This window comes from Cnephaeus nilssonii (genome assembly GCF_951640355.1).
Source record: "Cnephaeus nilssonii genome assembly, chromosome: 4".
Taxonomy (NCBI): domain Eukaryota; kingdom Metazoa; phylum Chordata; class Mammalia; order Chiroptera; family Vespertilionidae; genus Cnephaeus; species Cnephaeus nilssonii.
Window position 1 is genome coordinate 97,883,393 of NC_137075.1, and position 27,626 is coordinate 97,911,018.

A 27,626-nucleotide genomic window follows, 5' to 3' on the forward strand; every position below is an offset into this window, starting at 1 on the left:
GGCAGGGCAGGTGAAAATGGAAGAGGGGATACTAGTTGGGCGGGCCTTAGAAATGACTCCTAGGTTTGTGGATGGAACAACTTGGAAGAACAGTGGTACCAGTTTTTTGAGATAAGAAGACTAAAGCGTTTTACTTTAATTTTTTTTTATTATTTTAGTCAAACTTGCTATTCTGGCTTGGTGGGAATTTGCAAAGCCTGTCAGATATCTGAGTGGAAATTTCAACTTCTACCTTCATACTTGTTCTGTTAGGCCAACTTTGGATGATTTCCCAGGAATCTCCACAGCACTTCAGGGTACTTTTAAAACAAAATAAAAATAGAATAGAAATGAAAATAATTATTTTAAGGTCTTCAAAAGTCCAGTGCAATCTAAATCCAAATGACCTCCCATCCGATTCGAAGCCCTCCTTCCCCTGTAGGTCAGGCAGGGCCTGAGATGCCGCAGACCAGCAGGGGGAAGGAAAGCCCATTTGTTCTTTCTCTCCTTGTTCAAATTCCTTCCCTGATTGCTTTGTGGCTTCTGGTTCTTCCAGAGGCAGGTGGCAGGCAGAGGTGATAAGGCAAAAACGTTTTACGTAGCCGTAGCCAATTCCCTCTGTGGGTCTCTCCATCACGTCTAGTATAATGTAGATTAAAACCTGTTTGTGTTCCTATTGTTGTATAACAAACCATCTAAACTTACTGGTGGGAAACAAGCATTTTATTATGCTCATAGATTCTGTGGTTTAGGACTTTAGGCAGAACTCTGCAGGGATGTCTGGGGCTGTACCTGGGAAGATTTGAAGACTACAAATGTTGATGGGATGGAAGGTAGGGGAGCTAGAATCAACTTGAGACATCTTTGTTCCTGTGATTGGCAGTTAACACTGTCTCTCAGCTGAGATCTTAGCTTGGCTGTTGGCTGAAACACCTACATATGAACTCTCCATGGGATCTCATGGCTTAATTTGGGCTTTCTCACAGCATGACAGCTGGATTCCAAGAATGAATGTCTCAAAAGAGCCAAGACTTTTATGATAGCTTGGAGGTCACATAGTGTCACTACTGCCTTAATCACAACCTGTCCAGATTCAATGAGAAGGAGCATAGATCTCACCTTCTCACTGGAGGAATAGCAGTTACATAGTGAGAAGAGCATGCTGGACGGGAGAGGTTATGGCCAGTTTGGGAAACATATCGTCTACCATGAAGCTTAACCAGGAGACCATTTATGAGACTAATTGGCTTAAAGGACTCAATTACTTCTAAATTTTGAACATGTCCTGACATCAGGGTCTTTTTTATTTATTAAAGAACTTGACTGCTCTTGACCTAACTTGTATTAGAGTTCAAAGGTTGACTCATTAGAACTGGTAAGCGCTCATTCGTTTAAGAAACACTGATGCAATACTTATTTGTGCAAGATCTGTGCTAATAGCTGTGGGGGCAAAATGAGATACCACAAGAAGTCAACAAACTCAAAGGAAGACCAGTATAGTTGATTTTCAATTAACTACACTCTAGAGAGGAAGAAGGACATTGACATCCCTAATGATAATTACAATAAAAGTACTCAACACAAAACACAAGGTGAGCTTAATGGAAATTTACTCAGTTAGAATTGTACTCCATGTTCAGAAATATATTTCTTATTCTATAGATTTACCAAATTAATTATTATTATAACTGGCAATTATTAAGTACTTACTATAACCATTCAACATACTAACCTTACAAGTATGATATCATTTAATTTTCAGTGTAATCCAATGAAGTGGATTACTGTATCAATTTTATAGAGAAGGGAGAGATTAATAGAGAGGTTAAGTGAGCCAGGGTGGCATTTGTACCTGGGTCTTCTGCTCTCCCAGTGTATGTGTGCAAAGCTAGAACAAGACTCCAAGTTCTGGATTTTCTCTTTGGTGTTCTTTTCTCCAGACTCCTGCTTTCTAATAGTGTTCCATGAATCATCCAGGTCCTAAGGGGTCTTGGGACCCAGTACAAAGATTAAGAGGGAGGCAAAGCTCATAGGATTCTGGAATCCTACTCTAAATTCCAGCAAAAATTCTCAATAGCCTTTGAGATATGTTACATTATATATATTATACTGTATTTGGTCATCTCTCTCTTCTGACCTCAACTTCCACCAACGCCCATTGCAATGCCGTTCTTTGGGTGAGGGGCTTCTCCAGGTACCACCCCAAGGCTGGGCCTTGGCCCTGAGCATTCCAAAGCCCATATGTCCTTGGAAGGTTGGCCACTTGGGTGAAGGCTGCATGGCCTTCCATGCAGTCCATGAGGATACATTTGAGATTGTCTTCATTACACAACCATATGTTACTGGTGATGGCTGTGGTGATCTGACATCTGGATTCCTGTAACTGATAGCCAGCTGAGCTCCCTCATCATTCAGCAGCAGAATGGTATGGACACCTGCAATGTCAGCCCGGCTTAGCACCTAGTCAGAGTCTGGGGACACAGCACCCCTGGAGCTCCTGCACATTTTACACCCAGGTCCCCAAGTTTTCTTCTGCTGGACTCTGCCTGTGGCTTCGCTGGGCATAAAGATCTGGGAGTCATCAACAAGTGGGTGGTGTTTAAAACCATGGCCTAGAAGAGGTCACTCAGGGACAGAATACAAGTCCAATATTTATTAATTTTTAGGACCAGGACTCCACAGAGTGAATTTAGGCACATCCAGAGAGAGTGGAGGAAAATCTTGAGAGTTTGGTGTCACAGAAGTGTCAAGAGTGGGAGCATTTTAAGCAGGATCAAGGCCTTCTGTGTGAAGTGCTGCTGAGTGGCCAAGTCAAAAGTGACCGTGATGGTGTCCTCTGCACTTGACAATGGGAGAGAGTAGAGATCCTCCGAGAAGCAGTTGGGTGGCCTCACCCAGTGTAGTCCTTCCTACATTTTGGCTGGTTGTGTCGAGTGGTTGGTGGCTGTGCTTCTTCTGTCTACCTGGTTTTCGGTTGCCAGATAAAACACAGGACAAACAATTAAATGTGAAGTTCAGGGGGGGGGGGGAATGTAAGTATGTCCCAAATATTGCATGGGACATACTTATCTTTAAAAAAATGTTGTTGTTGTTTAAATCTGAAATTCAAATTTAACTGGCTGTCCTTTTTTCTTTTTTTCTGAGTCTGGCAACGCACATTTCATTGTACACTTTAAAATGGTAGAAATCGTGGATTTTATATTGTGTGAATTTTAGCACACTCACAGATCTCACAACCCTACCCTAACTAGACTGTCACGTAGGCGACCATATGCTCTGCTTCTGGGTTGAGCCACTAGGGCCAGTAAGGAAGCCAACCTCAAGGGATGGTATTTCTGGGAATAACTAATGCTTCTATTCAGGTCCCCTATGGCACCACACAGACTGTGAAGCACATAGTAGGCACTTATCAAAAGCTGGTTTAATGGAAAATTAGTGATACTTGAATCAAAAGGAGCTCCCCAGTACCTGTGACACTACTTAGAGGACTCCATGGGATGGGCCTCAGGTGAAAGTTCTCAGGGAATTAAGTCATGTGGCGCTGGTGGCTGTGCTGGGGGCACTGAGTACTTACTCCGAGACACACCTATTTTAGCCCTGAGGCTCTGGAGAAAATGGCTTTGCTAAATTCTGGACATCCCAGTTATAGCTTAAATGCAGCTGGCTTCAGAGAGGCCATTAAAAATCTTTGAAAGGCAGGGAACTCTTGGAAATGCCCACAAATTCCGAGACAGCCAGTCAGAGTCATTCGCTAGTTTAATTGCGATACAGCAATTTCTCTGCCTTCCTTTCTCCCCCCTTCTCTGAGGTGCAGGAGCCATAGCCACAAGACTATTTCCAATGACCCCTTCAGAGGCAATTTCAAAGCAATTAATTGAATCTGAAATGTAGGACAAATTACATACCAGCTAGGACTTCCTATGAAGATAATATTTCTTGGTTAAAACCTGAGAAACCCAAAGGTTAGATTTAACTATCTATGAAAATGGTTTTGTTCTCTTGTGGTTTTTTCCCTAAGCTTTGCTATTTACAAGAAGCTTACATCCACAGTTAATGTTTGTTTGCCTGGCAAGCTGAACGCCATATTTGCTTTCTACACTGATTGATTGAGCCCTACTGTGTGCCAGTATTCAATAGCTAATTAGTGTTTTCAGCAAATTAGATTTTCAAATAATGTTCCATGGTTCTTATAACTGGGCAGTTCCTTGAAAGGGATTCTGCTTATGGTGGCTGCTTAATTGTGACTAACCCATCACATAGTGAGTTTGCCCAAGTAACAGATTTGGGTCTGAGGGTGGTCGTGTGGAAGAGGGATTTAAGCCTTGAAAATGAATGACAGTCTACCCTTGCTTTATGCTCTGTTTCTTGGGGAGCAGCTTAAGGACCAGCACAGCATCTCGGCAGATTCCCATGGGATCCATATAAGGAGCTATCTACTTTCTGAGATTTTGGAGGCATGCTCTAGATCCTTGAGTGCTAGGTCTTTTCTGAAGGCATCTCCCACCCCAATTCACCCAACCCTGAGTTCCTGGACAGTGGGTGTGCTGCTCCATCAGTTTTGTGTCCCCTGGTGCCTGAAGCACAATAGATATTTGACGGACACTTGTCGAATCCATTCTGTGAATGTTAATTGAGCTTCTCTTGAAGGCTGTACACTGAGGTTGGGACAAAGGGACCATGTTCCAGGGGCATGCAGAAGAATTGACCTTCTAGCCGTAGGAATTACTAGTGTGAAAGGACTACAGCTATTTGGAGGGTAGGGTGAGGTGTTGGTTTAGCCAGAAGGTGTATCCTACATTCAGCAGCTCTCTGGCGTGAAAAATTCCCCTGCAGTTCCCCTGGCAGCACTGACTCTTGCCTTCATCCCACCCCCTCCCATCCCCCAGACCCAGGCGTTGCTGGAAATACACGGAGCTGGTTTATGGAAGCTTCCCTTCCCGCCTTTTGACATTCACTTCCCCAGTTTTTCAGTAAGTCTCTTGATTCCTTGAAGACTTCACTCATTAAAGCTATTGATAATGGTTTAAAAACACTTCTCAGTCTTCAGAGAAATGAGCTAGGCCGTTTTCTGCAGCATTCTCTTCCCAGCCTCCAGAGGAACAATGTAGGGATTCTTTTCCCTGTTCGGTTCAGCGCTCCCCGCACTCGCTGCCAGCCTCGGAGCTGCATTTGCAGTAAATTGGAAATGCTGATGTCAGCAGCCGTGATGCTGCATTAGAGGAGCCACCTTGGAGGGAATGATCCTGGAGGGTGAAAGGCGAAGCTGTTTTCTAGGGTATTCTGTAGACACTGTTTTCTTTCTTAGACAAATCTCATTCCTTTTTGCAACTTAGTAGACACAGCAAAGGAAGACCACCTAAAAAACATGTTTTCCCCCAACTGAGTTTTTTTGTAGGAGGTGTTGGTGGCTATGAAATGGTCCAGCAGTGCTGAGCAATGAAGCCGCTGATACTGCTTGCTGAGCAGCGTGCACTGGAGCATTGAGCCTCAATCTCAGTGGTCCCAGGAGAAGGGCAAAGCAAGGGTACACCTCATTCTATACCAACGGTTTGTTCTTAAAACTATAGAGTTATAAGCCAAAGCCCGTTTTACATGCACACAGAAATGTCTGTTTAAACCAGTTCTGCAAAAAATTCTTGTGCAAAGTAAATATCTAGGTTGCAGAGGGAGTTCCACATACGATTTCAGGTTTGCTTATAGTAGAATCCACCTTAATATCTTCATGACGTGTCCTGACTGCTGGCTCTGAGCAGGGACGCAGGGCAGGCTTGCAGCGTGGCATCCAGGGCAGTTGAGGAAGAACTGGATGAGGAGTAGCAGCAATCCCCCTGGCTGTTCGATTTCTCTGCCGCAGCCAGGATGTGACCCTGAGCAGAAAGAAAGAATAACAGTTTCCAGAAAGGACAAAGGAAGTTGAGTCTGTTAGCTGGAGAGTGAAGTGTTGAGCATGGAATCTGAACCGGGTGGGGAAGGAAGAAAGGGAATGATGTGCGAAGGGGGCAGGACGGAGGGCGAGTAACTGAGGGTGAGAGCCGGAAGGAGAGGATGCTCAAGTCCGGAGTGGTCTCCTTAATGGGGCAGGTCAGAGGCGGGGCCATTTCTTGCAGTGATGTGGCCACTGGAAGAGAAGGTGGTTGCAGTGGATGCCGGCAGTGTTCCCAGCACTCGCTGATGGTTTTCCTGGACCTGGGCACCCGACTCCAGAGTCTGTGAGCTTCCCCGCAGTGCCTCCCTACAGCCTTGCAGCTCCTGAGTCTACTAGCACCTCTTCCAGACTGGTCCTGGCGTTTATATTCCTAGGGGGTTGTTTGAAGCCAGTGACTGACTGGATAAAAGGATGAATGTTTAGCCCCCTTACTTCCAGGTGGGGTGAACTCGGAGACATAATGTGTGCTGCAGGGCTCCCCAAGAGCTCAGGCAGAGATGGGGCGTCACCTGGAATCACACCCTTGCATGGTTCCGGCCCTTTACTTCCCTGTGTCCCCACTCCCTCAGGGCCTTCTCCCGGCAGCACTTCCTAAATAAATCGCTTTCAAACCAATGCTCATTTCAGGATCTATCCACGGATCTACTTAGGAATCTGATCTAAGTCACTGGTTGAAGTGGAATGGAGCTGCTGATAATGGTGATGAAATCGAGGCAATGGGAGTGCAGGTGTTGGATGGATTGTCTGTGGGGCAATCACCCAGGAGGAAAGCAAGATCTGGGTAGAAGGCTTCAGGGGATCTAGGAGAGAAGCGGGGTCTCCACCAGCAGCCACAAGGGAAAGGAGGAAGTGGAAGAGCCAGAGGGCTTGGGTCTCAAAAGAACAAGGAGTTTGACACAGAGTGTAGACTGTTGGTTTCCTGGAACAGGATGGTCCTGATGTTGTGGGTCAGGGAGATTGAACAACCTCTGCCTGAATGCCACACGCAGAGGACAGTGCCCTCAGGGGAAGTCCAGATGTCAGGGAACGAAGTGGAGGAAGGCTCCCCGAAAAGGCTGAGGAAATAGGGGTGCTCTTTGGTAACTGGGGGTCCTGAGGTGTTTTGAAAAGGCTTGGGATGGGGAGAAAGGTTGCATCAGAGCAGAGGAAGTAGAGAGTGGAAGAGGGATCAAGGCTACAGGGAAGGAGATGAGTCCACAGGGGAGCTTGCATTCCGTGGCTTCACTGGCCCCACACTTCTCGAAAGCATTGGTTCCTCCGGGTTCCAGGTGGGTGGCAGCTTGGCAGCCTGGACACAGGGTGGAGGTTGGTACTGTCCGCTGCACATTGTTGGCATGAGTAAGCGGATGCATGACACAACAAATTTCTAAATGCCTTCTCCTCTCACTTCTATATATTTTATGCACTGATAAATATGGAACTTTTAGAAAACCTTGGAACTTATTGCAGTACCTCTAGCTACTCTCACCATCATTAGGTGGGATGCAATAAACAGACTTCCAAAGGTTAGGGAATTAGACAATAGCCAAGCTTATGGACTTGGTCATAGGACCTGTCTCCCTAAGGGGTTAACACATTTTTCAGTTTTGCTTTCTACTGTGGATCTTTTCAAAGAATTGGTTAGCTCGGTACGAACACGCATGCATTTGTGACTGCTGGTATTGATGGGAGTTTGTTGGGGCTGGAGGAAAGCGTGGGGAGGCTGAGATAAGGCTGAAGAAGCAAGCCGGGCCTGAGTACATGGTACATTGACGGCCATGTGCAGAGCCATGGGAGTAACTGTGGGGTTGAAGCAGGTGCAAGATTGGGATTTTAGAAGGATCACCTGCTCCAGCCTGCTTGTGGGGCATGCTCTGCGTGGAGCCCAGCGAGGAGAGGTAACTGCTTTAGCAAGACCTGGGAAAGGCAGACCTCTCCCTGGAAGGAATGGGCCCTGACAGTAGGATGTAATGCTCTTGGCTCCAGGGTAAGGGAGATCTATTTGGGAGCTGCAGTTGCTTATATTAATTTTAATCTGAAAGGGATGGTGGGGGTGGGGGGGATGTCTTTCCTTTTAAAAAATGTTCTGGTTAATTTAAATTGTGGAGGAAAAATTTTAGGGCAAGAGACAAAATATGGTGTTCATGTAGCCTTTGGGGACAAGGCACACAAAAAAACCCAGCTATGGCTGTGCACCTGTAGGCCTTGACCATGAAGTTAAGACAAATGGGTCTGAGGTCTCTTGGGAGAACCACGAGGTAGGCAGCCCTGGATCCCAAAAGATGAGCAGTCCAATGGGAAAGTTCTGACCAGCTCAGCACGCATCAGGACTAACTCTGGTCCTGGGCTCTTTGTGCTCATGTGGGTGTGTGAGGGACCCTTTCATTGTAGCCCTAAAAGCATCCCACCTGGTTCAGGAGTTACCTACAATATCCAGAAATTCTGGAACAGGCTTTCTTTTGAAGAGAGCTTCCTGGCAGCCAGGGAGAGAAAATGGTCAATGAGATAGCCATTAATGAGCAGCAACATAATGCTGTGTGCCAGCAATCTCCCAGGCCAGGCCTTGTGGACAATGATGTAAATAGGGAGGTGGAATAAGAGCTGCCCTCCCTGATGCCCAGGATGCCAAATCCTGCTTTTTCTGTGTGCGTTTCTCCCCTCTGCTGTTCCTTGAATGCTGCTCCTTTGAACACCATCTTTTAGTATCTTCTCATTCTCCATCTCCCTCTGGACCAATTCATCCAGCTCTGTGGTTTCCATACCACTTCTATTCTCGTGGCTCTCAAACCTAGGCCCCAGTTAGATTGACCCCCCATCCCTGAGTCCCAGTCCCTTGTGCCTAATGTCTACTGGATATCTCCACCTGGGTGCGCTACAGGAGCTGCAGACCTAAGTCTCCTGCTTCTTCTGTCTTGGAGAACACCACGCTCTTCCAAGCCAGGTGCCTGAGTGTCATCCCAGACCGTGCCCTCATGGAGGCTTCCCAGCCCTTGTCTCTGACCCCTCTTCACCTCTTCTGCTACTGCCTAAGTTGAGGCCCAAATCCTAAGATCCTCATTCTCTGGGCCCTTGTGCTGGTGAAGGACCCTGACTGTGTGCCAAGCCCCTGGTGCATAAATACAAGAGATTTGGGGGAGGTCAGGAGAAACCATTAGCTTACTAGTCCTGAGAAGGAAGTCCCTGGTCCTTTGAGCCCCAGATGAACCAGCAACCTTTGTACTCTCCCCAGGATGGGTGGGAGTGCCCGGGGCGGGGTGGGGGGGGGCATGCAAGGAGGGGACAGGGCTTCAGCCTTTGGGGTCCTTAACTCCAAATCATGCTGTTTGGTCCTGGTCAGAGGGACCCCAGGAAAGCAGACTGGAGGGGAATTCTGCCTCTTGGCCCCGGGGAGGTGACTCACCGAGGGTGATTCATGCCCTTCAATAGATTTTTTTTCCAACCTAAGGAATATTTTGTACCCATGAGTAAAACGTAATCTTCTAGCCCTTTGTGAAGAGAACAAGAAAGCTCAGAGTGTTTGGAGCACCGGGAAGTGAATTACTTCTCTGTCTCCTTTCTGGTCTTCCCTAGCAATTGACAATGGAACCACGAAGAGCTCCACTTGGACTATTGACTTTCTGAGAACTTGACACCTTGGCTCAGGATATCTGTCTGTGGAATTAAAAAAAAAAAAAATCACACACAATAGTAGCAGGGTGCTCATATCTTCAGACTCAGAGCACTCTGCAGTTACATGTTCTTTGGGGCAGGTGTGTGAACTTGATATCCTAAATGCCAGCTCCAGGCAGATGTATGGAGGGATGCGTGAATGGATTCAGGAGTGGAAAAATTGGAACTAGGAGCCTTCCAGGTGTAGGCACTATGCTACGCTCCACACTGAGACACAGAGAAAGCATCGAGGAAGAGCACTGATCCCACTGGGGGTGGGAGGGGGCAGTCAGGGAGGACTTCTTGGAGATGGTGACATAGGAAGTGAGGTTTAAAGTATGAGGAGGAGTTGGCAGCTAAAGAGTGGGGAGGAGAAAGGAATCTGGGAAACAAGACCCACTCCTCTGGGCTCAGCACGCAAGGACCTGGTGCTGCCGGGTTTGGCTGGGGCGAAGGTTGAGTGTGAGGGCGTGGCAGCGGTAGAGGCTGGGGAGACAGGCAGGCGCCAGGGTCTGGAAGGGAGTCTGGTGCAAGCCACGGAGCCAGCACTTATTCTGAATCTCTGTGGTGCCCCAAGCGGAGCTTAAGGACCAAGTGGATGTGATCAGATTCACACCTGAGAGATTGCCGCCTGGCTGCGTTGTGGAGGATGGACTTAAAGGAGGTTGTCTCGGTGATTCAGGTGAGACCAGGGTCTGCACAGATGTGAACCAAGCTGGCAGTATATTCTCACTCCCCCTTCCTCCCCTTTCAGCCTCGTTTCCTCTCCTCTTGGCTGGCTGTCTCTAAAGCTTCCCAGAGATTTCATGATACCTTGGTCTTTTCCGTCTGGGAACAAAGCCTGGGGTCTTAAAGAGGGTGAGGAGAGAGCAGTGATGAACCCCAAGGGGAGAGCCTTTTTGGTGGTGGCATTTGGGGGCTGGTAAGAGGACATGGCTTGCTCATGTACTGTATGAAGACTGAGCTGCCCCTGAACTCTTACCAGGACCAGCTCGATCACCTTTAAGATATAGCTGCGCTCTGGAAACAGGAAAAACAAGGTTTAGAATCAGAGGGAGCACATACATTCTTTCTGCTCTTCGCAGAGGCAGGTCACGGCTGACACCAGGTGCTGTGACAGCGCAGGCAGGTGGGGCTGGAATTGTCTGCTCCTCATTGCTCCTTTCCTCTTCCCAACACCTCACTCCCCCTGCCCTCCCACCCCCCCCCCCCCCCCGCCCCACCTGCTTCCACACCCGGCCCAGCACCAGCCCAGGCCCTGGGCAGCCTTTGGGGATTCCAGACACAGCTGTAATCTGGGGCTCTGTGAAAGCTCTGAGCTGCCTTGCAGGTGGCCCTGGAACAATTCCAGACCTGAGGAGGCCTGGGGGGAAGGGGGGGCGGTGATGAAGGCAGGTGTTCTCTGCCTCTCGCTGGTGTGTTGTGGTCACAGTTGTACTCTGCCTGGGTCAATAGGCAGAGTCACGTTGCCGGGCGACGGTGGCACCTCTGAAGTGGCTGCATTTCACGTTTCCAAGAGACCCTGCGCCTGTGGGTGATATTTGTTCCGGGTGGAGTGGGAAGAGTGGAGGCACTCGGGGTGCAGTGTCTGAAGACGGATCCAGGTTGTGATACACTAGTCAGTGTCCCCTTCCACCAGAGGGAGATAGATAATGACCACCACCCTTTTGTGAAGATAAACTAGGTTCCCACATATAAGATCTTTGTCAACTCTCCCACCAACTCCGAAGGCACGGATGTGTTTATTTACTTATATATCCCCAGCACCAGGCCTGTTGCCCAGCAAACTCAAATGTTTGTTGATTGAATGCATGAATGGATAATGCAGTGAAGTATACAGGACATGGGAAACCCTGAATCATGTAAAATTACTAAGAACTCATTCAACCAAGAAGAAGTGGATCTCCACACGAGCCCTCCTATCTACCCACATTTAGGTAAAAATGAATGGGCTAACGTTTGTGAGGAAACGTTTTAAAATGAGCATCAACAGAGGGATGTGTCTTCCAGCCCTTCCTCTCTTGTCAGTTGGAGTCATGGGCAGCATAGGCTGTGACTGATGTGACCCACCCACTATTGATTCATTAAATGGGCAAACCTCCATCCCCTCCAGGAAACTACAGTGGTCAATCTCATAGACGGGGACATATATCCATGCCAGTCAGAGACCCATGCCTTTCTGAGTTTTGGATAAAGGGGCCCTTTCCACCTGGAATTTCTTTGTTTCCTAGTTTTCTGTATCTATGCTTCATAGGAGACTTGACTTGGAAGTCAGATTCCTCTCATTTTAATCACGGCCCCCCCACTCTCGCCCCTCTTGGCCTCAGTTGAGTCATTGAACCTCACTGGGTCTCAGTTTCTTCATCTGTGAAGTAGGGGTGGGTGGTGGCCATGAGAAAGCATGTGCCTTGCAGGCCTCCAACACCCGGAGGGAGCAAGAGGGAGCGAGGGAGCATAATTGACCAAGAGCTTGAGCTGCTGCTGTGGAACCCACGGTGGGCTTGCCCTGTGGGCACATTTCCTGGGGACTGCTCCCAGCTGGGGACTGAGTGCCGCAGGGCCCTAATGCAGGTGTCTTCCGGGGAGACACACGACTCCTCAGATGGCCAACTTTGGCTCAAGAACTCCTCAATTGCCATGCTGAACCTCCCCTAGGCTGCAGGGGTTCTTGAATGCTCTTGTCCATCCTTCCTCCTTCTCTCCTTTACTGGGGACCAGACTCACAGTGTGTCTGCTGGCTACGCTAGCCCTGGAAGGACTCCCATTTCTCTCACACATGCATTTCCCCTAATAAAATCCATGCACAAAATCCCATCTTGGTGCCCGCTTCTGGGAAGACCTGGAATCACACAGGGCAATCATACCTCATGCTGAGGACCAAATGCAACATTGAAAGCAAAGAGTTTATTAGAGTGACGGGCACAAAGGAAGTGATAGGACATCCTGTTACCTTCATCATCACATGACCATTTTGCTTCTTTGCTGGCTTCAGGCACAGCAAGCTCCAGCAGCATCCCAGGTCACATGGCAACTTGGTATTAGAGTGAGAGCCACTATGGCTCCTGAGGAGAAAAAATGAATTAATTAAAACACCCTTTAAAAACGTATCCAATTAAAGCAAAAGGTACAAACCAAGTCCTTTTTCAGCCAATGAAATGTGCAGCCAACTTTGCTAAGGCAACCAACTCCATTTTCAGTCCATTACACAAAAGATTTGTAATATTCGGAGGTTCCTGCCAGTGCCCCTGGTGTCTATAAATATACTGTCAAGCCTCATTTCTTGAATGTCTCCCATCTCAAATAATTCGATTTTTTACCAAGTTGTTCACAGAAAAAAAAATGTCTTCCTTGTTGACCAAAACTTCAGTTTTCCACCTGACAGCCCTTTCATGCTGATACCCCAACATGACAAAAAGCTTCTCCAAGGCAACAAGCAAAGGAGAGAATGCTTTTGTTGCTCATGAAATTGAGGATTAGCACAATTTTAAAACATAAAGAGGCCATCAAGAGTGCTAGCGTTGCTAAGGGTGTGAAAGTGCTCACAAAACAGCAATGGCTGGCAATTGAATAAGTGGAAAAACTGTTGTTGTTTGGATAAAGGAAAAGCAGTTAGCTGATGATAGCATTTTGTAGCCAGTGATATATGAAAAGGCTGATAGGGGGTAGTTCTACAAATTTAAGAAAAGAAACATTTATTTATAAATTAAGCAGTACATTAGACATGTGCTGTGACAGGGAATCATTTGGCGGTCTGGAATGGATTAGTTCAATTTACATGATTTCTAATGGGAAAAAAATCATTTTGTTTTTGAACAAATTACTTCTAGAACAGCCTTCCAGAATGAATTAAGTTTGAGAAATGAAGTTCCACTATACTCCAGTCATTAACCTTTTGCACTCGGATGTCAAGTGTGACTCGACACGGTTAGCATTAGAATAAAGGAAGCGAGTGCAAAGGGTTAAACCAGGGCACCCCATTTGCTGTTCCTGAGAACCCTGTGGAGGTTACAAAGAATTGGCCATTATTCTTCCTATTTTGCAGATAAGGAAACAGAGAAACTAAGAGGTGGTTTCAAGATCACCCAGATGCTCACAGGTTTGGGACTGGAACTCTGGTTTTTGCTCCTGGTGCTTTGGAAACTCAGGGTTTGGTGGATTCTGTCCTAACTCTGTTCCCAGGGACAGTCTCTTAACAAACTGGCACCATGAACTGGCCTGGAAAGACCTTTCTCAAGCCCACTTCTGCCCAGCTTTGGGGTCCTAGAAACCCTGGAATCATCCGTGCGGGAGTCAATAAAGGGGACCCAGCAGCTGGCCTCCATGCTCAGGCCCATCATTTCTCACCCAGTGGGGCTCCATCCTGATAGTTGCTACCTAAGGCTGTGGACTGTGTTCCTTAAGTAGATTGTCTCCACCCCCATGCTGGGAGGGACAGTGACTTAGCCCCACTGCCATACAGCTCCTCATGCCCATGTAGTACTAAATGAATGCTTGTTACAGAGGATGGTGGTGATTCTTGAATCTCTCTATCAGATATTCCAGAGTTTTGTGTTCATGTAACTTAGAAGGAAATGTAACATGTAAGACTTTATTTGATCGAATAATCCTCTCTAATAAAATGGTAATATGCAAATTAACCATCACTCTGCTACATAAGCCACACCCACCAGCCAAGCCACACCCACCAGCCAATCAGGGCGAGTATGCAAATTAACCCCAATCCAAGATGGCTACAGCCACAGAGAGCAAGGTTTCCCAGGTAACAGAGCAAGCCAAGCTTTCCATAGCCGTTGCAGGCCTAAGCCTCCACTCAAGCTACAAAGTTTCAATTGTAGAAGGTAAACAAATTGAAACAAATGGTGGCAGAATGGAGCTTGAGAGAGCAGGCCAGGGTTGCCGGCGGCAACAGGGGAAGCAAAGCTTTCTGCACACCCTGGCCGGGCTCACCCGCTTAAGGCTACAAAGTTTCAATTGTAGAAGGTGAATTAAGTGCCACAGAAATGGCTGCCGCCCCAGGCTACAAAGTTTCAATTGTAGAAGGAAAATAAATTCCAGATACCAGGGCCTCCCCTTGGGTTGCCAGGAGGCGTGGCCAGCCTGCAAACCATCACAGGCCCCTCGCTCAGGCTGCCCCACACCCCAAGGGAACCCCCACCTGATCTGGGACGCCCTTCAGGGCAAACCAGCTGGCCCCCACCCGTGCACCAGGCCTCTATCCTATCTAATAAAAGAGTAATGTACAGATTGATCATCACTGAAACACACAATATAGCTGCCCCCATGTGGTCAAAGATCCTGCCCCCATGTGGACACAAGATGGCCACTACAAGATGGCCAGCAGGAGAGGGCAGTTGGGAGGCACCCGGCCTGCAAGGGAGGGCAGTTGAGAGGGACCAGGTTTGCAAGGGAGGGCAGTTGGAGGTGATCAACCCTGCAGGAGAGGGCAGTTAGGGGTGACCAGGCTGGCAGAGGAGGGAAGTTGGGGGCAAACAGGCTGGCAGGGGAGCAGTTAAGCATCAACAAGGCTGGCAGTGGAGTGGCTAGGGGGTGATCAGGCTGGCAGGCAGAAGCAGTTAGGGGCAATCAGGAAGGCAGGCAGGCAAGCAGTTGGGAGCCAGCAGTCCTGGATTGTGAGAGGGATGTCCGACTGCCCGTTTAGGCCCGATCCACCGGGATCGGGCCTAAACGGGCAGTCGGACATCCCTCTAGAAGTCCCAGATTGGAGAGGATACAGGCTGGGCTGACAGGCTGGGCTGAGGGACAACCCCCCGCCGTGCATGAATTTCGTGCACCGGGCTTCTAGTCTATATATATAAAAGCCTAAGCTGGTAGCTATGACACGCACTGACCACCAGGGGGGCAGATGCTCAATGCAGGAGCAGAAACCACAGGCATGGAAACATGGAAAAGACTGATGAATCTCAGAGGGAAGGGGGGAGGGGGGAGGGCGGGAAGAGATTAACCAAAGATCTTATATGCATACTAGAGACCCAGTGAATGGATTCATGCACCGGTGGGGTCCTTTGGCCTGGCCTGCAGGGATTGAGCCAAAACCAGCTCTCCAACATCCCCCAAGGGGTCCCAGATTGCAAGAGGGCACAGGCCAGGCCGAGGGACCCCACCAGTGCACAAATTTGTGCACCAGGCCTCTAGTATATAATAAAGGCGGATGCTCAGGTTGGTTTCCAAAGAGAAGAGTAGATTTTGAGGCTCTGGGAGGAAAGGCGAACCTAGATTCCCCGAGGTGGCAATCCTTCCAGCCAGGTATTGTCAGGGTCACTGGTGTTTCCCAAGGCAGAAACTGATCAGTTTAGCTCTCAGGAGTGAGGTCGTTTGCTGCACTTAGGTAATGAGGTTTGTCATCTCCTAATACCTTATTTACACAAAGGTCGGGCTGCACCATGACAGAGACCATAATAAGCATTAGTACAATAAAGGGAGGACAAACCCAAAGGGAAATGGCTGTTTTCTGAAATAGCATTACATGTGCAACACCACCCTCAACTTCCTGCCGTTCCAGAAAAGACCCCAGCTTCACACGTTTATTTCCAAGGTAATGAAATTGCTCTCACAGAGATGAGGGACCTTGGAGAATTCCATGTGTTCAGAAAACCGAGGGAAATTTTCTTCTCAGTGGCTTCTTATTAAAGGAAAATAGAAGAAAACTTTTATTTATAGGTCAGGAATGATTACATCTGAGTCATCACATTTTCTGTTGAGAGGTATGTTTAGGAGGCATTTTAGTATTCTTATATTTTTCAGGAAACCAAGTTAATTGGCATTAATATCACCCATTGCTTCCTTCTTTCACTATGGCCTCCTTTCTTTTTCTTCGCCTTTAGTGGTCTTCAGAAACCAAACTTTCTTGGACTGTGTCTCATTTTTGACTCATCACCCTTGTAGCCAGCTCACCCTTCTTTTCTTTGTTTTGTGACCACAGCCCTGGCTAACAGGGACTGTTAAACTTGCCGGTCGTTCACCTTCTCTTCTGCTTTTTGGTATCACCAAGCCCTCAGTACTTGGACAGAGTAGCTGGGTATCCATCTCTCATTTATTTCCTGTCCACGTGGAACAATGTCTGTTTTTCCAATATGGTGATTTGCTGTGTATCTTACATATTGTTTGAACAAGGAGAGAGGAGATGAATAATAATGGGGACTGGGCTCCAAATTTGGACCCTTGTAGAAAAATAGAAGCATTTCAAATGCAATTAATAACTTAAAAAAAAAAAACAAAAAACTAGGACTGATCACGTTCCCTAAATGCGTCTTGGTGAACCATTTTACTTCTCACGCTTGAAAGCTGGCCTGAGGAAGACATCGGTGCTTAATTTCTGAGCAGTTTTGTGGTTCTGTGTTTATAAACAAACTCTCTTTCCCTCTCCTCTCCCTGTTTCCCAGTGGCCGTTCCCGCAGCAGCGCCCCCAGTGTGCCAGCCCAAGGGTGCCACTAACGGGCACTACCCGGCCCCACGCCTGTCCATCTCCTCCCGAGCCACGGTGGTAGCCAGGATGGAAGGCGCCCCCCAGGGGGGCCTGCAGACCGTCATGAAGTGGAAAACCGTGGTTGCCATCTTCGTGGTGGTGGTGGTCTACCTTGTCACGGGTGGTCTCGTCTTCCGGGCTCTGGAGCAGCCCTTTGAGAGCAGCCAGAAGAATACCATCGCCTTGGAAAAGGCAGAGTTCCTGCGGGACCACATCTGTGTGAGCCCACAGGAGCTGGAGACATTGATCCAGGTGAGCAGGGCGGGAGTCAACCACAGAGCCACCTTTGGGGACAGAGGACAGCACCGATTTTGTCTTTCTGGTTCTGGGATTACCTGCCTTTGGTTATGATGCTCCTAATTGGTCGGAGAGGACCTCTCTGGGGAGGTGACATTTGAGCCGAGACCTCAAAGAAACCGGAGAATAAGACATGTGACAATGTGGGGGCAGAGGGGCTATACGCAATGGCCCTGATGTAGGAGCAGGCTGTGACCTGCATCACCTGCTTTTGGATGTGGTGACCAGAAGCAACAGCAGGCAAAAGGCTGTGGGTTTCCAAATTCAAGTCCACCCATGTGCGCTGATTAACTTCCTGGTTCTGAAGTCTGCGTGAGCTGCTGGGGTAAGAGCGTGCCCTAGGAGCCAAAGAAAGAAGGCATTTTATTTTATTTTATTTTTATTTTTTTTTTTTTTAAATAAAAAAATTTTAATTGAATTTATTGGGGTAACATTAGTTAATAAAATTATATAGGTTTCAGGTATACAATTCTATAATAATTCATCTGTATATTGTATTGTTTGTTCACCACTCCAAGTCAAGTCTCCTTCCATCACCATTTATCCCCCCTATACCCTCTTCTAGCTCCCCCGCCCCTTTCCCTCTGGTAATCATCATGCTATTATCTGTGTCTATGAGTTGTTTGTTTGTTTGTTTGTTGGCTTAATCCCTTCACCTTTTTCACCCCCACAATCCCCTTCCCCTCTGACAGCAGCCAGTCTGTTCTCTATCTATGAGTCTGTTTCTGCTTTGTTTGTTAGTTTATTTTGTTCATTAGATTCCACATATGCATGAAATCATGTGGTATTTGTCTTTCTCTAACCAGCTTATTACACTTAGCATAATACTCTCTCCTGGTCCCTCCATGCTATCTCAAAGGGTAAGATTTTCTTCTTTTTTCTGGCTGAGTAGCATTCTGTGTGTAAATATACCACAGCTTTGTATCCATTCACCTACTGATGGGCACTTGGGCTGCTTCCAAATCTTGGCTATTATAAATAACACTGCAATGAACATAGGGGTGTGTATCCTATATAATAAAAGGCTAATATGCAAATTGACCAAACAGCAGAATGACTGGTCGCTATGACATGCACTGACCACCAGGGGGCAGACACTCAATGCAGGAGCTGCCCCCTGGTGGTCAGTGCGCTCCCACAGGGGAGTGGGCCTAAGCCGGCAGTCAGACATCCCCCGAGGGTTCCTGGACTACGAGAGGGTGCAGGCCAGGCTGAGGGCCCCCCCCAAGTGCACCAGGCCTCTAGTATTCTAATAAAGAAGGAGTTTTGAACAAGCTGGTATGCTTTAACCTGTCAAGATCAATGAAGATGGAGCAAAGAAAAAAGCCACCAGATGTGGAGCAGCCATTTTGGTGGATTTATGGGGATGAAATAATAAGGACATCAGTAATAATCAAGGTTGCTGTTTGTGAACACTTACTGTGTACTAAGGCCCTTGCATACCCTGGATATTAAGGAAAAAGATCCATTAAAAAATGGAGGCAGAGAACTTGGGCTACCACCTGGAGAAGCAAGGTGATGAGAGCAGAGGGTGGAGGTGACCTTGGGAGTGGTGAACTGGGCTGGGAAGGGCTGTGGGGAGCAGAGTCATCTAAGGTGGTATGATGGGAAGAAATGAAACAGGGCTGGAGAAGTTGCCAAAGAGAGAACTGAGTCCCAGGAGGAGGGAATGAAAATGGTTGGGAGCCCAGCTTGGAGGTGAGGGAGGATGGCTACCTCTGAGGCTGAAGGTTGATTTCCTCTCCTACACACCCTCCTGAACCATGAGGAGTTGGTCATGGTGGAAGGTGGTGACATTTATGGAGGCCAGGCAGAGTCTCATCTTTCTGGAGGGTCTAAAGTTTGGAAGGCACAGGGACTTAAAGGACAGCTTCTATGATTCCTTCTGGCTCTGGGATTATCTGCATTAAATTCTAATGGCTACTACAATCCAGGATTCTGCAGGATTTGCAAATCTGGACTGGCTTATTATTTATCCATTTCAAATTGCATTGATAGGAGAGGAATTCTAAGGTCACTATGACCTGACATCTTCATAGTAATGGTATTCTTTTAAATTAGTTTTGATAATCTGACCTGACTCTTAAATAAATAAAAATACATATTTTCCACCTGGGAATGATATGATATTATTCATATGCCCTACAATTTTTATGTAAAAAAATAAAACTTTTAAATGCTAACATTCAAGGGCAGTGTTTAGTGTCACTCTTTCTTAGATGGTCTTCTCTTTTTGTTTTTCTTTCATGAGAAAATGCTACCAAATGTAGTGGTGACAGCATGTTCCAGATTTAAGGCCTTGGATGCCATAGGAATGGAGGAAATAATCATGGAATAGTTTCAACTAACAATGCAATTCCATGTTGTTGTGATATGTGGTGAGATCCTTTTGACTTAGTTACAATACATATAATAACCTAAAAGGTTGTCTGAATTGAGTCTACATTCATGCTTGAATTTTTCATCCTTAGTGAGATCTTGAGGTAAAGGATGATGTCTATCTTTGTATCCATGTATAGCCTATTCCTTGCTTTGCATCTAAGTATTACCCAATAGAGAAATGCTTTTGGAATGAGATGTCACACTAGATCTATAACATTGGTGATGCTGCGAGATAAATGAGCTTATTCATGCATTTGTTTATTATTTCAGGATTAATTCTTTGGCTCTATCCTTTAAGAAAAGGCTCAGAGGCCAGAATGAAGGACAGGACGGGGGAGTGTAGAGGTTCTAATTCTGGTGCTGCCAACTAAGACTCATCCCAGGTTTTGAGCTGAGGGGTTTCTCTGTGAAATGAGGGGTGTGTGTGTGTGTGTGTGTGTGTGTGTGTGTGTGTGTGTGTGTGTCATTAAGATCATTTTTATGACAATTGTAAAAGCTACCTTTTATTAGGCACCTGTTATGAGTTAGGCCCCTTATACCCATTATGTTATTTAATCTTTCCAACAACCCTCTAAGTTGGTATTACAATGCCCATTTTACAGATGAGGAAACTGGTGCTAAAAGAGGTTGGATAACTTTTCAATTGTCAATGGGGCAGAGCTGGTATTAAAATGAGGTCTGTCTAATTTTACCTTGCCTCTCCTGGTGAGTCTTCAAGCCCTTAAGTAGGTCTTGCTTAGTCATAAGTTCCATTCTTCCTTAAACATTTGTTTTAGGTGAAATACTTTCTAGAATTTTAGCAGAGTCAAGAAACATTGGAGTTCCTTGCTCTATAACAGAAGCGTTTCTCTGTTTCTTTCCTCTACAGCCTTTGAGTGTCAGTCCTGGAAGGGGAACTTTAAGATCTCCATTTGCTGTGACTGAAGGATTTAAACTCATGTTTCTCTCCAGTTTTTGTAGGCTAAGTAGGTTTAAATGCTGAGCCTGTATAAATCAAGACTCAAACATTATGGTTTGCCCTTCGCTTCACTTCACTGGATGAAAATGTCCACTCTTATAGACCAGGCAGCATTCTCTCATGTTATTCCTCTGAGCAGTACTGTATTTGGTGTTCATAAGAAACACAGTATCTGGGAGGTTTTTCAGTGTGGTGTTTTCTAAGCTGGAAAATAGTATTATTGTATTTCTTAAAATTCTGAAAGAAGTGACTGATAGGTCGAAAATTAGGTTGATGGTATTTATCTGATAATACCAGTATTCTTGTCTGGATTGATTGATCTCCTCATACAACTAAGCTGGAAGGTGTTATTACGGCTATTAGTAACAAATACAGAGTATCCAGAATAGCATAAACCCAAGGAAATTGCTAGATAGCTTAGAAGAGTCATTGCTGGGGAGGAATTTTCCAATGAATTGAACTACTTTATGGGGTACCATGGGACTCTGGAAGAGACTGACAGGTCATTGTCCCTGAAAGGTGAAGAAAGATGGATTGTTGTAGTGGATGAGACCATCTCATTCGTTCGTTCATTCATTCGTTTGTTCGTTTGTTCTTTCGATCGTTCATTCGTGTATTCCTCAAATTGCTATTGAGCTTCTATGGTATCAAGTGACATACTAGATATTGGGGATGGAAAAGATGAGAATAAGACACACCTTGAGGAAGTTGCATACCTCTGTGTGATCTAGTTTATCAATAAATTGTGTCTAAAATCCTCCACCCTTTGGGTGTTGAGAGGATTAAATTCTATAATTCCTGCATAGAGCTTTGAATTGTGCTTGACACCTGGTGACTACTAAAAAAATGATAGCTATCGCAGCTGCTATTTGTATTATTATTCAAGTTGCTCGGAGTTCTAGGCAGTGGTTCTTAATGGGGAGGGGGTTGCCTCCAGGAGGCATCTGACAGTTATGTCTGGAGATGTTTTTGGTTGTCTTAGCTGGGGAAGCACTATATCATCTAGGAGGCAGAGGCCAGTGACGCTGTCAGACTCTCAACCATGTACAGCATAGTCCCTCATCACCAAGAACTACCCAGACTTACATGTCAACAGGGTGAGAAATTCTGGAGGAAGAGTCCTATAAACCAATCATTACAATTAATTGGCATGGAGCTTTTTGAAGTATGTGAAAAAATTGGAGCCCCAGTGAGGCACACAGGGGAGATTTTATGCCTATTTATCTCCTGTGATGATGGTCTTTTGTACCTATTTATAGATGAAGAAACTGAGGCAGCAGGAAGTGAAGTTACATGCTCAACGTCACATGGTTAGTAAGTGGGAGATCTTGGGCAGTATCTGTACTTGTATCTCAGGCTCTTAACCACCAAACATTTGAACAGAAGTGTGGAATATGGGAGGGGTTCATTCAGTAGGCCATGGCGAAGGGCATCCCAAGGACATGCGTGGGCCTATGAAGGGTCTGCAAGTGGTCCTTGTGGCTTGAGCTGAGAGGTGTGGGAAGTGATGGTCTGGAGGCTGGAGACTGGGGTGGGGACTGGATTTGGGAGGTTCCCAGATAGCCTTGCTAAGGAGTTTAGTTTTTATGTTGTGGGAAGTGAGGAGTCACTGAAAGATTTAAGCAAAGTAGTGACATGATGGAAGTTTTCTGTTGGAAAGATAAGTCTTTTAGCAATGGGGAAGTTCGGTTGGAGGAAGGAGAAATCAGAGGAAGGAAGATCAGTTAGAAGGATATTGCAACATCATAGATGAGAGATGCTAAGAGATAGAGACAGAGCCACCTTTAAGATAATCTGACAAAGTAAACTTGAAAACAACTCATTCCCTGTTCAGCAAAGATTTCTGGGTGTCTGCTCCGTTCTCCACATCCCTGTCCAAGCCGAGGCCACATAGGCAGCACAGCCTGGCAGTCAGCACCCAGACTGGAGCTAACCTTCCCAGTGATCTCTGCACTGTTCGTGGGCATTGTGACTTGGGGAGTCACCCTGGCCTCAGTTCCCCTTCCCTAATAACAGTGTTCACTTGTTAGGGTGCTCTGAGGATTAAACAAAAAAGCTAAGTTGCTTTTAGCGATGTGATTGCTACCATGTATTTGTTAGGGAAAACAGAAAAAGCAACCAGAAAGCCCCTGAGGAGTGGCATCCTGGGGTTCTGCTAAGAGGAAAGAGAAGAAAGTGCCTGAAATGCCCTTTGGGACTTCAAATCCTAAATATTCTAATTGACCAATTTCCTCATTTTGCTTCTATAAAGTCCTCTTCACAGAAATCGCTCCCCTGAGTGCTGGGTTGGGCTGCTTCCTCCAAGCTGCTGTGTCTTGTGGCTCGAGCCCAGGGAAGTCACTTAGCAGTTTTCTATTCCATTTAGAGGGCTTACTCTGGCCACCTAGATAACCATTTTTATGCTGAGCTTTGATGGGGACACTCAGCCTCATATCTATCTGGTAGACCCTGGGCTGGCTCCGTTGATCTCTATTCCTTCTGATGGTTCTCTGTGTGGTTTGAGACACAGTTTCAGGGAACCTCGGGGACCCAGAAGGCTCAGGCAGCCCCCAAGGAGCAGATCACCTGAACAATGTGGTGGCCATTGATTTCAAGGTGTGACTGAGGGCAAGGGCCTTGTATCCTCTGAGCCTGGCTTCCACATATCCCAGTGAGGCACGTGGATTTTCTAGTCTGTGCCCTGAGGCAAGCTACTTAACCAGAGCGGGGCCTCAGCTGGTCAGCCCATAGAGGGCACGTAAGACCCATTCATCTCTAGAATCTCACCCCTGAGACAAGTGAAGGAGTCTAGATGACTGTAACAGGGAAATCCCATAGAGTTGTTGTGATATTAAAAAATAGCTACCACTCATGGTGGTTTACTTTCCTCCAGGACTGTTCTAAGTGCTTCCGTCCTTGAACCCATTTAACCCTTGCGACAAGCTGATGGGTAGGTTCTGTCTTCATCATTTCATGTTATGGATGAGCAAATAAGTTCTAAGACATTAAGCAGTTTGCCCAAGTTAAGTGGGTAAAGTGGGATTTCAGCCTTGGGGGCAGAACTCCAGAGCCCATATGTCTAACCATTGTGTTATACCACTAACTTGTGTGACTAATGAGTGTTCACTACACTACGCCTGGGCCTTTTCCCAAAGCTTTTATTCCAAGGAAAAGACTGGAGGGAGAAGGAGGGATATTAGGGAAACCTGGGCTGTCTGACCTGGTACCGTTGCACTCCAAATGTGGACTATTGCATTTTCAAAGAAGGGAGTGTCCAGGAGGGGGAGAAGTAGGGACACTAGAATCGGGTAGACCTGACCCCTTATCCCACTGAATGTCAGGCTCCACCTATGAAGGGACCAGATAGTCCCTCTCATTCGGAATACTGGAAGGAGTGAATGAGAGAACCCACATAAAGTGCCTGGTATTTAGTTGGCTTTTAGGAAACAATTAAGAAACATTCGCCCTGTTCCATCTTTCTTCTTCAAGGTGAAGTCCAGGGAACAGAACTGAATAGACAATGATAAGCAGACCTGGAGTACTTGCATTTCTTTGGCAGTGGAATAAAGTAAACTGATTGTTTTTGAAGTCGCCTTTGCAGGGAACTTGATTTGATAGTCACGCCATCCCAAGAACTCCTTTGTCCCATGCTTTCTCATGCCACAATCGCTTATTCCCCTATCCCCAATACAGTTGTCTTAGAAACTCTGTCATGACTAGTCTCGGAGAAAGCAGTAGACATTCATCTTTTGTAATGCTCAAAGACAAAATCACGAGGCGGCTTCACTGACAGATGGGACAGGACGAATGCTTGTGTCTGTGTGGATAGGGATCTGTGATCTCCTTTCTCACACTGTGAATTTTTTTTTTAAATATATTTTATTGATGTTTTTTACAGAGAGGAAGGGAGAGGAATAGAGAGTTAGAAACATCGATGAGAGAGAAACATGGATCAGCTGCCTCCTGCACACCCGCTACTTGGGATGTGCCCACAACCAAGGTACATGCCCTTGACCGGAATCGAACCTGGGACCTTTCAGTCTGCAGGCCAACGCTCTATCCACTGAGCCAAACCGGTTTCGTCTCGCTGTGAATTCTTAAATGTTCAAAGACTTTGCATGTGGTCACATGGTGGTGGTTTCTCCAGGTAATCACCACATTGACAGGAGGGGAGTTTCATGGGGGTGGGTTCAGTGTAGGATGAGGTGCCCACCAGGGAGGACATGGGTTACATTCGCCTCTACATTTTGGACTCTGTTGGATAATCATCATTGTTCTCATCTGTCTCCTTCCTGTGACTTTGAGCTCTTTCAGGTTGAGTCTGTGTTTTTCATAGGTAGATGCCTCACCCCCAGCACAGTGGCTGGCTCAAGGATGATGTGTAAGGTTTGAGGAATAAATGAATGAATGGGGCTTTCTAGATCTGTTTTTGGAGACCAGGCACCCTTCAAGAAACCTTTCAAACCTTCAAGAAACCAAGCGGAACATGATTTTGTTTCTGTGCAACAAAAGACCTCTCTTTCCACTCTGGTTGTCAAGAGTACTCCTTTCGAATCATCTTCCTGTCTCCTTTAGGCAGAAGATTCCCTTGGTGTCTCCAGCCCTCAATGCTTACCTGGTTAGAAATGTAAGGGTTTTAAGAAAAGTGTGACACCTGAGACACCCATTCATCAGCCTGTGGAAATCCTTGCCAGATAAGCTTTCTCCTTCCTGTTCTGGGTCATCCCCTCTTCCCAGCAGCCTGTGTGCAGGAAGTTTAGGCCATAGCCCAGGCGGCAGGTGACCTCTGGTGAGTGGAGGTGTGGGTTCTTTCTGCCTCAGGACGCAGCTCTGATGAGTTGAAGCGTCTCCTCCCAGCTATTGCCCTGAAGTCAGAGGCCTGCCCTTTCTCCAGCAAAGCCGACATGCAGAAGATTGTTCAATGCGGACAAGATTGGGCCTGTGGCTTCTTGCCTGTCTCTACAGGCCTCCACTTCATTATTATTATTATTGTTTTTATCCCTGGAGTTGTTGATTCCATCATTGTGTAGTGAAGAAGAGCTAAAGCTTTTAAGCCAGAAATTAAAGAGCTAATGGAAATTGGCATGTCACTGGAAAAATTAGTTTGCAAATGAGAATTCAGTGTTCAAAAAAAAAACGCCCATAAAAATAAAACAAATCCCAGAAATGAATGCTACTGTGTTTACATCTATACATAAATGTGCACGTGTTTGCTCCTTTTTTTAGAGTGAAGCGAGAATCTCTTTTAGCAAGATTTTGATGGTGTGTGGCTGGTACAATTACTTCCATTCCTTGTAATCAAATGTATTCATTTAGATAGCTAATATTTACTGAATGCCTGTCCTAAAGCAGGTGCTGTGTTAGGCCCTAGTGATCAGAAAAACATAGCAAAAGGTGCAAGATGCCTACTTCCTGTCCCCCAGAACTTTTGTCTAGTGTCAATAGTGTCGCTAGCTACATTTGCATGGTGTTTACTGTGGCCAGGCTCTGCTCTACATGCTAGCTGTATTTTAAGTCATTTAATCTTTACATTGATCCTTTGAGGTAGGGGTAAGCAGCCAAGAAACAGATAAACTAAATAACCTGCCCAAGCATAAGTGAGAAGTAAAAGTGGGATCTGGACTCAGGCTCCAGAATCCATATTTTTAACCACAAGGCTCTATTCTTGTTTGGGGAGACCAACTTGGCTTGAGTGGCTAGTTCGAGCCCAGTGTGATTGGGGCTGTGCACAGAGCAGGAGTCTGATTCAACCTATGGGATCCCCAAAAGGAACTCCATTCACCTGTGACCAGACCAGAGTATAAATGATTACCTGTTGGCTGTGCTCTAGAGGGGCGTGGCTTTTCACCTTCACGCCAGGTGTTGAGGCTGGATCAACACAGTCTCTTTAAAACTAAAGTACATGAGGGATCACTCAGGTCTGCATCAGTCTATATGGAAAGCATATCTTTTCTTTTCTTCTCGGTAAAAATGGGCAGAAGGCATGAAAAGCTTGCTGATGCAGGTTAACTCCGCTGAGTAAATGAGGGTGTTGTCTTTTGTTCTTTGAAAAATGAGGACCAGAAGTATAATTTCATTTTCTCAGGTGGGGGAAGGTGACATAACAGATGAGCTTTAGAAAAATGGTTGCAAGCTGGGCAGACAGATATCTGTGGGAGAGAGAGGAAGGCCAGAGCCAAGAGAGTGGACTTGCATCCAGTTCCCACTCTGGCGCTCACTAACTACTGCAGGAGTGGACAAGTGACTTCTGTCTCTGTTGTCTCATTTAGAAAATGGGACCAATTATAGGATTTATTATCACGGGAGTTTTTGTGAGGACTGACTAAGATAAGAAGGCACATTGCAAATGCTGGCAACTATGATTATTTTGAAGAAAATTCTAGAACTTTCTTTAAAGCTTCTGGGTCTTCACTTCTGTGTCTGCCCCCACATCAAATATTGATCATCAGAGAGATGGTGACAGTAGGCGCTGACATTCTCCAAGGGTGCAGAGGAAATGAAATATTAATTTGAGATTAATATTGAACACTCAAGAGCAAGAAAGAGTTTCAATAAACAGCTACAATAAAACAACGTAGCAAAAGCATCTTTTTTTGTCAAGATTTTAGTAATCAATTAAAGTTCAGACTCTCTCCAATGCAGCAGCAATGGCAGGAATGGTGATCTTTGAGTTAGCCCACGCTGCAATGAACAGGAATTCCTGTAGCTGCTTTTGTAGCCCAGAAATTGGCTAGACTCATCTTTGATAGGAATCATCTCAAGTGCAGAGACAGCAGGGCGTACATCATGCACTCTCCTCAGAACCAGCTGATTTTTCAGCATCATTCTGCGAATTTGTTATGGAGTCTGTAGAGGTTGAGTCCAAACTGGGATGAACGGTAACAGTGGGAAAGTTTATTGACCTATGAGAGCATATGTTCTCACTTCCTTATAATAGACTTGATAATTTCCTCGTGGCTTAAAAATTTCTTCTTTCATCCTTCCACGTAGTCAAA

At 46.2% G+C, this 27,626-nt stretch overlaps 1 protein-coding gene across 1 annotated transcript in view; it reads left to right on the top strand.

Moving 5' to 3' along the window:
• Nucleotides 1-27,626, top strand: part of KCNK10 (potassium two pore domain channel subfamily K member 10) — a 109,430-nt gene that overhangs the window by 22,918 nt on the left and 58,886 nt on the right. The window contains exon 2 of the mRNA XM_079768928.1: nucleotides 16,933-17,267. Within this exon, the coding sequence (XP_079625054.1) occupies nucleotides 16,933-17,267 (335 nt within the window). The remainder of the gene's footprint in view (nucleotides 1-16,932; nucleotides 17,268-27,626) is intronic.